The sequence below is a fragment of the Solea solea genome, chromosome 12 (assembly GCF_958295425.1).
Source record: "Solea solea chromosome 12, fSolSol10.1, whole genome shotgun sequence".
In the NCBI taxonomy this organism is placed as follows: domain Eukaryota; kingdom Metazoa; phylum Chordata; class Actinopteri; order Pleuronectiformes; family Soleidae; genus Solea; species Solea solea.
In genome coordinates, this window is record NC_081145.1 from 10,009,989 (window position 1) to 10,025,315 (window position 15,327).

Genomic DNA, 15,327 nt, shown 5'->3' on the forward strand with positions numbered 1-15,327 from the left:
CGAGTAATGACAAGACATTGCAAAAAACGTTTAATAACTTTTTACAAAATATACATGTTGAGTGACATTCATTCTTCTCCAAAAAACAGAGCATACTCATTTATACATTGTCTATGTACACAGCTGTAAAAAATGCTCAGTAAAATACACAATTCCTTACAAAGAAGACTGCCATCTACATGGAGTTGAAGAAATAAAATGAAGACACTTGGCACAACTGTGGTTACAGAAATAACATAAAAGGACATTCAAATGCCTTTCTGTGAATGGCCTGCCATGTTAGGGCCTTTAAATGTCTTTACGTGAACAAGAAACATGAGACGGAAGTGGGATATCATGACTTTATGGTAAAGGTGTGAGTGGATTTAAAAAAACAGAAAGAAAAAAAGTCCTGTTAATAGTGTATGAAAAAAGGCCAGGTGTTATGTGCTGTTCATCTTCCTTTTCTTGACTCGCTCCCGCCAGTCTTGAGGAAGTGCCTCAAAGTTGGCATTCTTTGATGCTTTTCCTCTGGAGACGATAAAAACAGAAAAACAGTTAGTGTGTGGTAAATAGAAGGAAATGGAGATTAGCTCAATAATGTGAATGTATGTCCACAACAAAATGTGTCATTTGGAAATAGCACAGAAACGTACGTCTGGAGCTGCTGTTGCTTCCAGTCTTCAATACTCTTTTTGTTGAGCTGATCTCTGTCTTCATCACTGGAGCTGCTCTTTTCTTCCTCATCCAACTCTTTTTGGATGCTCTGCCATTTCTTCACCAGAGAAGGCATTTTCGTCTTACTCTTCTTAGACTACAGAGAGGAAAAAGGAAAACATATATATTTGTAAGTGCAATTTTAGCATTAGAGTGCAAGGTTGGCTCTATTATACTATATTTTTCACATTTTGTGTCAAATATCAACTCGAAGGCTAACCTTGTCCTTTTTAACTTTTTTGGTCTTGTCTGTGGGAGGAGCTTTGGGCACCGGAGGTTCAAACGGGGGCTGGGGGGGTGGCAGAGGTGGTTGAGGAGACAGGATTGGAACAGGTGGAGCCGGAGGCTCACAAGAAACCAAGGGGGTAGAGACAGCTGGCATACTCCAGTAGGCTGCTGCTGACATAATAGCAGCTGAAGGAAAGAGAAATCACACTGTGATCAATAACACTTCTGTCACTGCCACTTCCAACTTAAGCAGTACTGCTGTACTCCGTAAATACACATATAAATGGAAGTGTAAGATCTTCAAATGTGGAACAATGATGTCCGTTTACCTGCACTGGCAGGAGCCTGGGTGTAGAGAATGGGACTGCTGCCAATAATAGCTTTATTTAGCTGACTAGCTTTACGTTTCTGACCCTTCCCCAAGGAGCCCGATGAATCCACAATCTGTGTGAGTGACAAGAAACAATTAAAGATTATAAACAGCTGTGTTTTACCACTCTAGAATTAAACATGAAACCTGAATGTGTACAGAAATACATATTCCCATTAAAATACTCAAAAAAAAACATGTGATTGCACCAATACCTTAATGTTAGCAGTGCCTGGAGGTAAAGGAGGCCTCCCACTGCCGTCTTCCTCAGTTCCAGGTGCTGGAGGTTCCCCGTCATTATCGTCATCATCATCCATCTCCATCTCCACCTCCATGATCTCGCCCTCACTGTCAGGAGGAGGAGGAGGTGGAGGAGGCGAGTCTGGTGGGAGAGGCGGCAGTGGGGGCAAGCTGGGAGGTGGGGGTGGGGGTGGGCTGTCGGGGAGAGGAGGTTGGGCTGGGGACCAGAATGTACAAGGCTGGGGGGGAACTGGCGGGGCAATGGCAGGACAAGCAAAAGATCCTGATTGTAAAAAAAGAGAACATGGAGTATTTGTGAAAGACTGTCACATTAGTGTTTAAGAAGATTAAAGTGTGAAATTTTCTTTTTTTCAAGTTATATAAGACTAAAGCCTGAGATACACTGCCGGGGTGGTACATGAGGCACTGTGTCATTGTCAGTATCCACATGAACCCTGCTGGAGCATTTACAGAAGACTGATGAGAGGCATCCATGTGACTCGATGTGTAGCACCAGCCAATCAGAAGAAATCATGACATGGTTAACTGGAGCAAGCATCTGTGTATGCACCGTCTGCTTGTTGGCTGTAAACAATAAGGTGTGTGGGAGTGCAACCTTTAACCCCAAAGCATGTCTACTGAGGCAGCATTGGCTCGTTTTTAGCCACCTGTATAAATCTTACACCCAAGCAAGGAGCAGCAGCAAGAAGCAGTGGTGTAAATCTAACCTGTGATCCCGCCAGTAGATGTGGAAGATGTTTTAGTGTCCCCTTGCATTGACGTCTGTGTCTCAGTACCCTGGGCGCCTTTTGGATCCTCCTCCTTGTCGTCCTCTGTTGGGAAATCCCACTGGGAGGCCCCGCTCCGGTCCTTCACATAGAAATACCGCCTGTGCTCTCTAAAGAGTGGGACAACAGAGATAGAAGGCAAGAGTTTTAATGACTGGTCTAGCAACTGCTTTAAGCGGCATGATACCCTGGCAGAGTGGGGTAAGGGAATGGGCATAATTGCCTCAGTAAAGGGTGGGAGTGATGTCATGGACAGCGTCTTTAGCAATCCATAAGAAGAGCCCAATTAGAGTGTTATTTTGAAAGTGGATAAGGGACCCACCTTGCTCTCTAAAACAAATTAAGCAAAACAAATCATCTCAAGGTCCTGAAAGTAGCATTCAGCAGCTGACACCATGGTTGTCATATTTGTTCCGTTTTAGATAACCATTCCCACCCAGACACAGGAAGACGCCAGGGAGGAAGAATCATCATTATCATCATCATCATCATTATATCATCAACAATCACCATAGGTCAGAAAATAACAAGCACACAATCAACTTCTTTCAAAGCAGAAAGAAAAACAAAAACAAAAACAGGAAGACATGAAATAGAGTTGGTCTGACCTGCTGGATTCCCGTCATTGCTCCATCTTCACCTTTTATTTGATGCGTGACACTGGTCGCTTCTTGGGCGTCACTCTGTCTGCATAGCATTCTGGGGGTTGCAGTCCTGTAAAGTGCAAAGCTTTCCCACGGAACCAACCTTCCTACCATACCCCCCCACCCAACCAATTTTCCACTGATTGGACACATAATCAGTCTACAACTGCCCTGACAAAGGGCTTAACAGTCTGTTATAAGGTCGGGGAGTCCTGTCTGAGGCTGGACCAGAGTGGATGCGCCTTTATCAGTGCGTGCAAGGCAGATTGCCAGGACTGTATCACAGAAACCTGGAGAGTCTGTTTCTGGTAAATATTTTAATCCACTCGAATTGGTTAAGCTTCTCCCCAAGTCATTTTACAAAGTCTGCAACTTCAGCAGTGAAGGGGGTGTAGTCACACGGTAAGACTTTTGGGAGACCAGGGAGTTTAGAGATGTGAAAGGTAAGGAGCGCGTACCTGTCCCAGTGGCAGGACCAGCCTTTAGGGGTGGCGTTAAGTTCGTAATATTTTATGTGTTCAGCAGCTTCCTGCAGCCTGCGGCGTAGATAGACTCCATTCAGAGCACCCTCCCTCCAGTCAGCGATTCGTGTCTGGAATAGATAAACAGCAAAGAGAAAGGACAAGAATACTTTTAAAACTGGAGAATAGAGGATGGGGATAAAGACAGGAGGGCAAAAAGATGAATAACACAGAGAAGTAATTACTCTGTTTCCAGAATGACACCTGTGATGGATTACTATGATGATTTTAAATATTTAGTACCACCGCACGGCTTTGTGCAAAAATGAAATTAAAATCTAAATATTTTACAAGTCACTGAGACAGCTTCAACTGAAAAGCTAATGCAATATTGCTCTGAAAATGTACAATTATTCTCTCACCTCAGTTTGCAGCAGGAGGAGCTGGAAGTTAGAGATTGCTTTTTTGTCTATTCCCAGGAACTCCATCTTGCTAGTTAAGGTGTTAGCCAGTTCTCCAATCTGAAACTATAATTTTTACAGAATTTAAATAAGGTTTGAACGGAAACTCACAATTATAATGTTTAGTAACAGCAACATTGTTACCTTCAGCTCAGGCGTTTCCACTTTGAGCTCAGCTGTTTCCCCTTCTTCTTTTACTGAAGGTTTTGAATCTGCTTTCTCCTCAGCGTTGTCTGTTTCCATGTCTTCTCCTGCTGCAACATTCTCTGGGACTTTAGGACATGCTACTGGAGAGAGAGGAATTTTATTCTTTCATTTTATAGACACTTTAACAGGGCAGATTGTGTCATGCATGCCACTCTTCAATAGCACATGCATAATAATTTGAACTCACCAGTCTCTGTACTGTCCTGTATATCTGAGCCTCTGCTGTTAGATTCAGGGCTGGCAGTAGAGGGGAAGGCGGTCTTCCACCGGTTTTTCTTCACTAAACCACCACGAGAACCGGAAGCTTCTTGGCTCGTCTCAGAACAAGGACTGGAAGCCCCCGTGCTCGCATCTCCCTCCTCCAGTGCCCGGAGCTCTGCCTAAGAGCCATATGTTCCAATCCGGTTAAAACAAGGCCATACTGACATGAGCATCATGCTGTGCACTAAAATACATCCTCCAAGTAAATCCTGCTAGCTATCAAAAACAAACACTGACATCCCAGCATTACACCCCCACCTTTTTTCTCTCCAGAGCCAGTTCCAGCTCCACCGTGTCTTCCTCCGTTTCCTCCTCAGCATCGGAGTTGTCACCTGTCTGCTTCTTTGAAATATCTTTCTGCACCGTGGGGACTGATTCTGTGTCACGCAGAGGGGTAGCTGGAGATCCAACAGGACGTCCGCCCTCTCCCTCAGAATCCTGACTGTTCTCAGTCTCGTCCAAACCCTTAATTACTCTTTTTCTCCATTTTTCTTCTGCTTCTTTCACTTCTGAGGGGATGAGAGGACCAAGAAGTGATGCAGCCACTCCGTGGCGCTCCTCCTCTTCACTTGTAAGTCCTACGACACTCTCCATTACCTCCTTTTACACAAAACAAGAGTACACCGTTAAACATAAAATAACAATTCTTTAACAACAAAGCATTTGAGCTGAACCTGAATGGAACTTGCCTTAGGTTTAGTCTCTTTCACTGATGTTGGAGCTGCAGCAGGTGCATAGTTTTCCTCTGTGTAATGACCTCCATGAGCTGTCCCATTTCCATTAACATTAGAGCTTCATATAAAGGAAACAACAAATCCTTTACTGAGGATAACCAATGCACTTCGTATTGTGCTGGTGCAGTCATTTTATGATAATCAAAGGTTTATGAGCCATTCTCAAAATGTGACACAGCACTCTGTGTCAGTCAATCCTACCTGTTTGACTTCCCCAGACTTTGCACCTGATCAGCAAGATAGTGCGGCAGCTCCCAGGACACCTCGTTAGTCACTGTGTTCCAGTAGTAATAGCAACCAGAGTTGTCATCCCACACCTCTTGCCAGTCTCCCATCTCTACATCCACTGCAAAAAAAAAGGATACACATGAATTGTTAAAAAAAAAAGGCTGACATATTTAAGGTAATATATTACGCACAATCTCTCTTGCAATAAGAAATAGAAACTTAATTTTGGCTACATCCTGACTGATATGGAAACTTCAATATAAAACATAACTCCATCCTTATGTTTATGATGGCATACTGTATATTGTTATGGACTTGCTCCACTAAAGAAGAATAACAGAGGAATCTGAAAAGAAGGCGAGACAAAGCAAATATGGAAAACTGATCTTGAGAGTGTTGAGCACTGACTGTTACCTCCAGCTAGTGAATATTGAGTATTGTACTCAAAATCTGTGGTTTGATTCTGTCCGTCACTGGCAGATGGCTGCTGATTATCCCCCTCAGGTCTGGGTGGGGTGGGAGTCGGGACTGAAGGTTGAGATGTTGTACCATCTGAACTTGGCTGAGTGGTAATAGCATCAATTTCCTGTGGTGGGAAAACATGATTTACTATAAACCAAATTGGAAACCTAGGAAAACTCCTTATAAATCAGGAAAACGAAAACGAAAACATGTGCCAACTTGTTACTCTAAATTACATGTCAACAATAATTTTGCAAAATGTGGCCATGTACAAATTAATTTAACGGGGCATGTTGAGTGTACTTTTCTTCAGTATTAACATTATAAACAGTATAAGACTGTTTCAGTATCCAGAGATCAAAACTGTTTATGAGGATATGCAGCAGGTGTATACTCACAGCCATGAAATTTGCCAGTGTACTGTCGATGTCAGCTGACTGGTTATGTTGAGAGTTTGAAGTTAAATGTTGAGACTCTCCAGCATCCTCCTCCTCACTGTCTTCATAGGCTCCAAGAAGAGACAGGCCCTCTACAAACAGAAGGGAAATTACTTTACTCAATTAAGGATGAGAATATACACAAAATATTGCAAACCACCATAAAGAATATGTTGATTGTGATGAATTCCCAATATTAAAATAATCATGAATTAAGAATCTGCTACACGTTTCCCTGTGTTTCTCACTATAGTGGAGTTAGATACTGTGTCACCCAATGAGATACCTGCATTGCCACAGGAAGTGATTTGCTTGACAGACTGGGACATCAGCAACATTGCACTAGTAAAGTGATACGTCTGCAAATAGGATGGAATGTGACTGAAAACAGAGAGCACCCAATGGCCATGTCAACGAGATATGCAGTGTGAGGACATAGAAACACTGATCACAAGGTAGTCATGGGTGGAGCTAGTCTAGCTCCTCCCGGACGTGCAATACCATTATTCTGGTAACCCAAGGGAAGTGGACTGAAAATAGAACGTTTGGAGCCAGGTCCTAATGGAAACGCAAAAAATGTGTACTGGTCCGAACGGTTCCACTCCATGGGAACGCTACTTTAGGCCTGATAGTATTGCTTGACTGTACTTTTTTTCCCCTGATTACAAGCATGGTATTATTTCTGTTCATGAAGTCTAAACAATGGCAGAGTAATAACATCAACAACAAAAATCAGCAAACGCTACACACTGCAGCTTTAATCCAAGTAACTTGGAGTGTAATAACTTCCTTTCTTTCGGCCAGGACACCCATGACAATGTTCAAATGGCAACCACTTTTGTTGTTATCAAAGCATTGAAAACAGAAAAACAGACTGTTATATATAAATTGACTTTACTTTACCTGTGGCCTTTACTGCAGGAGCCTTCATGTTTAAACGTTTCTCTCTTATGAATCGATGCCCATCACCCTCCTGCTCGTCTACAGATCAAAACGACCAAAAAATTACATTAAAAAGATGAACATATTACGACAGTGTTGAATACCTGGTACATCACGTGGCTTTACAGTCAGGTTTTGGGTCAACTGACCCAGTAATTTAGCATCAACCTTCTGGTTTCTCAGCAAGCCCGCAAATGTGCTAAGATGATAGCGCTTAGCTTGGCTAATTAGCCGATACCATGCATTGAGTGTAAACATTTGTAATTTTGAGTCTTATCGTTAATAAGTGTTAATCATGCTCGAAAGAAAAGGTTTTAATTTTCAAACGTGTCCATTCTTCACACGTAGAACGTTTAGCCTTTAGCTAGCTCGTCTATAGCTAACGTGACATGCCTCAGCGACTGACACACGTAAACGTGTTAAAATACCATCAGATCCAGACGGTGCTTCTTCCCTGTCTCCGGCATTCCCTGTGCGGAGCGGTGAAAGCTGTAATATTGTTCTACGACCGACCGCTCCTCCTGTGAGGCGAGTTTTCTTCCCCATCGTTGCTAATCAGGCCTGCTCCCTGTGCTGGCGTTGTCTCTGCTGCTCTGCTGCTCTTTCTGTGACAAAGGAGGCAACTTCCGGTCACGTGAATGAACCAGGAAGAAGAAGACGAAAGAAGGTTGTTTTTGTTGTTGTTTTTTGGTTTAGTTTTTTTTAACCATACACAAATTAAAAAAAAAAAAAAAACATTTCAACAAGACTAGTGTCTTATTCAAATGTTTTTTTTTTGTGGCTCTCAAACCTTTTATGCCAAGTACCACTTCAGAAAATATTGAGCCTTCAAAGTATCGTCAATTAAAAATCAATTAAAATACAGTGGTGTAAATAAACTGAGCAAAGTCAGCTACAGACTTCTCACAGGAGGCAGATTTATTCTTTTTCCTCACATATACTTCAGACACTGGTATAGTCAAATTAGATTAAGAGGAGTGAGAGATAAAGTGACTCTAGTTATTGTTATTTAACTTATTTATTTTATTGGTTATTTGTTTAATTTTCTATACACTCTAGTCAAAAATCCTCACCTCCACTTAGATTGCATTCTACACAAACTGCATACAGAGAGTGTTGGTGAACAATTAATCAATTAATCATTTATCAAAACAAACAAAAACACAGTTTAAAAGTTTCCTAAATTAAAATAAAAGTCCAAGGTCATTGAGTGAATTCAAAGGATGAAGGTCCAGTTTTGCCAAAGCAGTCCTTTGTTCTTCAATCAGATCATAGGTCTCTTGCAGCAACATTGATTTCCAGCTCACTGGCCCAGAGACAGAGACTAGCACTACTACACGTAGGGAATCAGATGGTTAGTGATGCTAGAAGCCCTATTGTTTTTATTCAGAATATGTTTTCTTATTATTAGTATTATTATGCATAAAGAGCCCTGTCATACCTAGCTCTACACTCAAGTCCAGTAGGTGACTGCAAACTTTGTGGGATTGTACAGAGTGGAGACGCTGGCAGCACTCTTGGTCCTGCAGTGGATAGAAGAAAAATAAGTCACAACATACAGTCTGAGATCATTCAACTCCAGCCATCAACATTTTCTGTTCAGAGTCTTTCAAGTTCATTCCACCTAGCTATGTCTTATATAAAATGAAGAGATGGACAAATGAGCAAAACAACCATTACAGAGACAACACATAGATTTGAATAATTAAAAAAAGAAAGAAAGAAAAAACAGTCAGAAATCAGCTCTATAATGTGGACAAAAGTAATAAGAAAGCGGAAAAATAAGTGGGTCAAGGAAGCAAGGGACAGATTTTCATATTGTTTAGTGAACGAAGATAACAAATCAATACAACATTTTAACAGCACACTCAGAATAATCTGAAAATATCTAACAGATCTATGTGAGCACTACAAATTTGGGTAAACTTAACACATGCAATAATTCTATGTCAGAAATATCATAGACAAATAATATGAAATGGAAGCAGAGCTGGGGACGTTTGGGGTGTGAGTATTAAGTATGAATACTGAATGAATTCATGTGCAGGCCATAATGTCTCATCCACTTTAATAAAAAGAAGTCCAATAGGTGGCGGCAATGCTCCTTTAAGCTCGTAGGCAACCGGCAATAAGCCCAGCAGAAGAAGAAGGATGACGGTCATGGCGTCTTGTTTATGTTAAGCTGTGTTCGGATGACAGCTGATTTTTTAACGACATTATAAACAGTCATCACGTTAACGAACTCATTATCCAGCGGTAAGAGGTCCGTTTTATTTATATCTATGTTTTTTGCCTCGAGTGAATAAGAGCGAGGACCAGCGCAGCGATTTAAACAGTGGGAGTCTTTAACGGGCGAGTCATGGAAGATAAACGATTAGCTACACGGAGAGGAGCGACCCACTGATGTATGAATGTGAGGAGCGTCCACAGATGCAGCAGTCTGCTGGACGCCAAGGAGGGACAAGGACCACAACCAGGAACACAGGAAGCCCAGACTCTTCCGGATCACACCAAATGAGAGCTGTGATGGGGTCCTTCCTACCCTGGCTGCACGATGTGGCAGCTGTGACTCTTCTAAAAGCCCGGCGGACTTTATTTCAGGCTGCCATCCTGTTTTGTGTCCTGGGTCTGCTGCTCTGGGTGTCCATATTTCTCTATGGAAGCTTCTACTATTCCTACATGCCCACTGTGAGCTTCTCCACCCCGGTTCACTTTTACTACACCTCAGATTGTGGTACCTCAGAGCCGGGGCTCTGTTCATTCCCCAAGGCCAACATCTCCTTCATGAAGAACGAGAGGGACCAGGTTATGGCTTATGACCAACCTTATCGTGTATCTTTGGAGTTAGAGATGCCAGAGTCACCAGTGAATGAGCATGTGGGCATGTTCATGGTCAGGATGTCTTCCTATACTAAGGGTGGGAGGATAGTCTCATCAGTGGGAAGATCTACTATGCTGCACTATCGCTCCAGCCTCCTGCAGACTGTCAGTACTTTAGTTTTCTCTCCTCTGCTCCTTACTGGGATTGCTGAGCAGAAGCAGCTCATCGAGGTCGAGCTCTACTTAGACTACAAGCAAAATGCGAATCAACCCACTATTGGCGCGGTCATCGAGATCCAGTCCAAACGAGTGCAGGTCTACTCATCCCAGCTGCGCATTCATGCATACTTCACCGGTATCCGTTACCTTCTGTACAACTTCCCCCTGACATCTGCAGTGATCGGCGTCGCCTCCAACTTTGCCTTTCTCAGTGCCATTGTGCTGTTCAGCTACTTGCAGTTCATATGGGGGGGAATCTGGCCTCCAGACCAAGTAAGAGTGAGGGTTGTGATGGGAGACAACACCCGCATACAGCAGAGGAGACAGGAGGCTCGCAAACGCATGGAGAGGGAGAACTCACAAATGGAACTTGCCTCCCCCAAAGTGATTGGTTCTGTGAATGAAGCATCTGATTTCCAGGGAAATGACACAAGGGCTGAGGAGTTGTCAAAGACGTCCTCAGTTATCCCAGATGTGCCCAATACTAAGAAGGAAGAGTCTCATGACTTGAAGGAGCCCGATGAGAAAGACGACTCAGGTGGATGCCCTCAGCCCCCTGAGGGAGGAGCGATACTCCGTCAGAGACCTGGACCCTGGATGAGCCTGTGAGCGATGCCACTGCACACAGTTAATGTTATCTATAGTATCCATATGACCTCTGACAAAGTTAAGGAAACCCAGTATTTATTATTACTTTTATTGTTTTAGCGACAAAACTTCAGTGTACTGTCTTGTCAGGATAAATTTACCTTATTCGATATTGTTGACCTCCTATTGCTGAGTGGGTACATTTTCCAAAAGAGACCAGCACTGTTACAGGTGTATGTTTGTGCCATTTGTGTTTTAGTTGTGGCCACAACAGGAGCTGCTGCATTCCAACAGTATTGTCAGCACCAATCTGGCATCAACACAAATGCAGCCTTTTAAAGTCAGGTGAACCTGCTTGTCTGTTTGTGTTCTGTAATCTACTCATACAGTCTACAGTAAATGAAATGCATATCCTGATTAGAGGTCAACAGATTTTAGTTTTTTCTATAGCGATTCCAGACATTATTATTATGGACCTATTCTGGGGTTTACTTGTTTTCCTCCATCTGATAAAATGCAACAGTTTAATTATAACAAATAACGCAAAATTGCTTAATTTGCATGAATATATAATCATAATTATGGTCTGGCTCTCCAATCTGCATTTTGTGTCAACACGTATATATTTTCAATTAGGAAAATGCATAAACTAAATATTGCGATTGTGTCAGCCAAACTGATAAATCGGTCTACCTCTAATCCTGATAACCCACTCATAAAAATAAAAGTACAGTAAGTCTGTTAAGTACTAGTTCAAAATTGCGAAATATATTGGATGTAGCTTCTTTGCAATTGAAACAAAGTGTTATTGTATATCTGGATTCTAAACTTCCAGAACTCCACACCCCTTTAGGACATGTACCGTACATGTGGCATCATCTTCTCAAAGCAATTTGATTTGGAAAATTTGCTCCCAAAAGTTTCTTTATATTGAATAACTTGCCATAGTGTGCTGATGCTCCAGCCGGAGGGATTTGTTATACCTTCCATCTTACAAATAGAGATTTGTTGTGTCTTTGTGTGATGTCTGAGTTCACTGCCATGACATACACATGACCCACATAATGAAGGTTTTCATTCCATTTCTTTGAATTCAGAATGTGTTACAGTAGAATTTTCACTGTTCATTGTGGTCAAAATGTTTTTCATCACGACAAAGAATTAACAGTATTTTAGAAGGATCTTTTAAGAAGTAAGTTGTTACTTAGAAACTGTCTTTATTTAACATGGGGGAAGCTATATTAGATGAAGGATTCATGAACTGTTCATGTATGATTTTGTAGCAAAGTTCTTGTTCTTCTTGGTTTCTGTCTTTCTGGATGCTCTGCTTGGTACTGCTGAAGTTAAATAAATCAGTTTTATTTATGCACTGATACTAAATTAAACAAATAAAGAATATTCACCTGTGTTGTTGTGTTGTCTTGGTGGTGAGATTATGGTCATTGTTTTTGGCAAAGTCTGAGATCCAGAGCATAAGAAATCTGGTTACCCTGCTCTCCTCATCATTATTAAAACAGTTCAGTCTTTCTTTCTTTTTCTTTTTTTTTTAAAAATCAGACCAGAGAATCTTGTTTGTGTTGTCTGAGAGTCAGAGCGACATTAGGTTCTTGGTCCGCTCTCTTATCAAGGCTTTTCCCCCACAACTGCTCAGTGTGGTCAGGCAGCCAGCCCCAGTAAAAGTTGTGGTTGTGCAACACTATGGAACCGCTGTGCCCACTCATCATGCCATGCTGATAATAAAGGATCGAATATTCCAAACAACAATAATGACAATCATAATAGTTGAGTAGTAAATTAGATCTGGACCCTGGACTAACAGCTGTGTGGATTTTTAACTGTGTCATAAGCATGGCAACCTTACCACTAGGTATATATGTATATGTATATATATATATATATACATATATATATATGTGTGTGTATATATATATATATATACGATACATATATATATATATATATATATATATATATATATAGCTACAAATTAATTTAGATAATGTAATGTAATGTAATAGGTAATGTGAAAGAGTTTGTCTTTGACATACATTATTTTTGACACTGAATGATAAAATGTCTTCTGAACCTGGAGAATTATAGCAAAATACTTTTGTCTTTAGAGGGGTGAATGATATTAGTTAGAAAATATATTAGTTCAGTGTGTGCATGCAAGAAACAATTACATTTCCAGTATGCAATCTTTTTAACATTTTCAAATGCTTTTGCAATATAATATACAGTGCATAGACATTGAGTCTTGTTCACAGAACATTTTCTTAGTACACAGCAGTATTTGAAAGCAGCATTTATTTTCTGCTTCAAACCAGAATTATATGGCAATGATATTAAGACCCAATACCAGCCTTAATTCAAAGCCATGGCCCCAATCTGTCAGATGAATTATGCATTGGTCTGGATAAGGAGTGCACTAATTGACTTAAACCATCAATCACTTGTATTAAAAAGCACACATTTAGCCTGAGCAGGTACATATATTATCTTACACTCTGCTTGAACAAAGAAATGCTCCTTTTCTGTTGATTTAAATGATTAAATTGTGCTTCTGAATCAGGTTTTTCTGGAACTGAGCAAATCCATTAATGACCCACCCAACAGCTCCCTGCAGCATTCAGTATGAATGCTGTTCTGTAATACTCTGCAAACACACCAGTACATGGATATGTAGTTCACTACTCCCTTACTACACGTAAATATGATTGCCTTGCACAGTTAGATGAAATAGTAAAATAAGAAACTGATGTGGTTTTTTTGTGAAGATTGAGAGCAATGTACCCTCAATGTAATATGTCACTAACCGCACATATTTAACATATTTTAATTTCAAGAATCAAATATCCTTTCACACAGGCAGCACACAGGACTGTTTATTACTTAACATCTCTTATCAAAGCTCATGTGACTGGTTTTACCAAATATGGAACTAAAACCATCAGCTTGATGTACAACACACTCATCGCCTTTAAGTGCTCCACTTGAATGCCATCCTGTGCTGGCAGTCCCCACCACAGCTGAAGGTCATGCTTCTTGACCCTGAATGTCGTTCTTCTCCTCGGGCTGTACCTCCATGCCCTCGGCCGTAGTCTCACTGGCGGCTTTTGACCCGTCCTCTTCCGGCTCGTCATTGGCGCAATCTGCCCAGCGTCCCACTCTTCTTACTCCCTCCCCTACAACAGGAGCGTTAATGCAGGGGTTGTGGTCATATATGACAAGTTTCAAGCCTTGCAAGTGAGACAGACCTGGGAAGTAACGTATTTTGTTACGATCCACATCAATAACAGCAAGAAAATGCATTTCCAGCAACACTGGTGGGAATTCTGCCAGCTGGTTCCCAGCAAGCCAGATGCTTCTGAGCTCCTCCAGTTGTCCTAGCTCACTTGGTAAACTCCGTATCTGGTTATATCCAAGGTGCAGTGTCTTGAGATTAGAGAGCTCGCACACCACCTCGGGAAAAGCAGTGAAGCAATTAGTCTCTAGCCAGAGAGTATTAAGTTCCTTGAGCTCACTCAGTTCATTGGGGAGTTGGTAAAGCTTGTTGTTGCCTAGGTAAAGGATGCTGAGCTGTGGCAATCTGCAGACAGCTGCAGGGAGCTCCTCGAAGCAGTTGAAGTCAAGGGCCAGCAGCTGCAACTTCCTTAACCCCTGGAGCTCAGCAGGTAAGGTGCTGAGGTTGTTATCACTCAGATAAAGCTTCACCAGTTCATCAAAGACACAGGCAGCAACAGGCAGCCGACGCAACTGACGGCTGCTCAGGTCCAGGGTCCGATCAAGAGGCATTTCCTTAAGGTCCCCCACTAAGAAGCGCTGACAACGCTCGGAGGGTATAAATGCAATGACACCTCGCATGGCATTCCCCATCTTCCTAACTGTGTCTCACTCACTATTGGTCCTTCACATCAGTATAATGCCATCCAAGGGTTGCACTCACCCAAGCTGTTTGCATCTTCAGGCAGATTTAATGGCATCCCATTAATGCTCCTCCACCACCGCTCTCAAGTTATTGATCTGAAAAATATGCCAAAACAAATGCACTCAGTAACAATGTAGAATGTATTTATATAGTATATCATTTATTTCTGAAAAAGGATAATCAAAAAGGAAACAGAAAACATAATAAGAATAAAGATGATCATAACATAAATTAAAAAGCACCTACTTTGCAGTGTTTTTCTGCGATGTCCATGACTCTTCACAGAAACCCATTTGTTTATTCAACTTAATGGACTGAAAACCAATTGTATTCCCTGGGCAGATATTCCCCAATGCTATCCTCTCACCATCTCTCAGTGGCTCTGAGCTTTGCCCTGACTTTCATAGTGATAGCAACCACAGGCTGCTCTCTCCTCCCCATTTGTGCCTAATGACTCCCCCCCCACCCTTCTCCAGGATGACAGAGGTGGTGGCGAAAGAGGCGGGGAGGAGCAGGATGCCATGGATAAGCATAAGAAGTGCTTTGTGATAAAAGGGCAGAAAAGGTCATTTACATTCTGTTTTAATCAGCCTGGATGCAGTCCTGGGTTTGT

The 15,327-nt window shown here is 41.8% G+C and overlaps 3 protein-coding genes across 4 annotated transcripts; 1 reads left to right on the top strand and 2 right to left on the bottom strand.

Moving 5' to 3' along the window:
• Nucleotides 1-17: 17 nt before the first annotated feature.
• fnbp4 (formin binding protein 4) lies at nt 18-7,777 on the bottom strand. Of its 2 annotated transcripts, none has more exons than XM_058646327.1 (17): nt 7,588-7,777; nt 7,121-7,198; nt 6,179-6,309; nt 5,733-5,904; nt 5,292-5,436; nt 5,046-5,148; nt 4,615-4,956; nt 4,283-4,475; nt 4,033-4,172; nt 3,850-3,954; nt 3,425-3,558; nt 2,263-2,432; nt 1,510-1,817; nt 1,254-1,368; nt 917-1,110; nt 636-793; nt 18-510 (listed from the first exon to the last, which is right to left on the bottom strand). In XM_058646327.1, the coding sequence occupies exons 1-17, from the start codon at nt 7,703-7,705 to the stop codon at nt 423-425; spliced, it is 2,694 nt and encodes an 897-aa protein (XP_058502310.1). In that variant the 5' UTR covers nt 7,706-7,777; the 3' UTR covers nt 18-422. The 2 variants fall into 2 exon arrangements, with proteins under 2 accessions (XP_058502310.1, XP_058502309.1); XM_058646326.1 differs by having other exon boundaries at nt 4,033-4,175.
• A 1,484-nt stretch (nt 7,778-9,261) lies between these two features.
• Nucleotides 9,262-12,184, top strand: LOC131470640 (seipin-like). The gene has a single exon (XM_058646606.1). It carries the CDS (start codon nt 9,563-9,565, stop codon nt 10,805-10,807), a length of 1,245 nt encoding a protein of 414 aa, XP_058502589.1. The 5' UTR covers nt 9,262-9,562; the 3' UTR covers nt 10,808-12,184.
• Nucleotides 12,185-13,053: 869 nt separating this feature from the next.
• lrrc10 (leucine rich repeat containing 10) lies at nt 13,054-15,170 on the bottom strand. Its single transcript, XM_058646026.1, has 2 exons — nt 14,961-15,170; nt 13,054-14,809 (listed from the first exon to the last, which is right to left on the bottom strand). The coding sequence occupies exon 2, from the start codon at nt 14,660-14,662 to the stop codon at nt 13,823-13,825; it is 840 nt and encodes a 279-aa protein (XP_058502009.1). The 5' UTR covers nt 14,663-14,809; nt 14,961-15,170; the 3' UTR covers nt 13,054-13,822.
• Nucleotides 15,171-15,327: the final 157 nt, after the last annotated feature.

Excerpts from the sequence above, each read along its gene's own strand:
- fnbp4 (XM_058646326.1), bottom strand. The coding sequence starts at position 7,705 with ATGGGGAAGAAAACTCGCCTCACAGGAGGAGCGGTCGGTCGTAGAACA. Across the intron at positions 3,559-3,849 it reads TCCTCCTGCTGCAAACTGAG|ACACGAATCGCTGACTGGAG; the intron begins GTGAGAGAATAA and ends TATCTATTCCAG. Across the intron at positions 1,369-1,509 it reads CAGGCACTGCTAACATTAAG|ATTGTGGATTCATCGGGCTC; the intron begins GTATTGGTGCAA and ends TCACTCACACAG.
- LOC131470640 (XM_058646606.1), top strand. The coding sequence starts at position 9,563 with ATGTATGAATGTGAGGAGCGTCCACAGATGCAGCAGTCTGCTGGACGC.
- lrrc10 (XM_058646026.1), bottom strand. The coding sequence starts at position 14,662 with ATGGGGAATGCCATGCGAGGTGTCATTGCATTTATACCCTCCGAGCGT.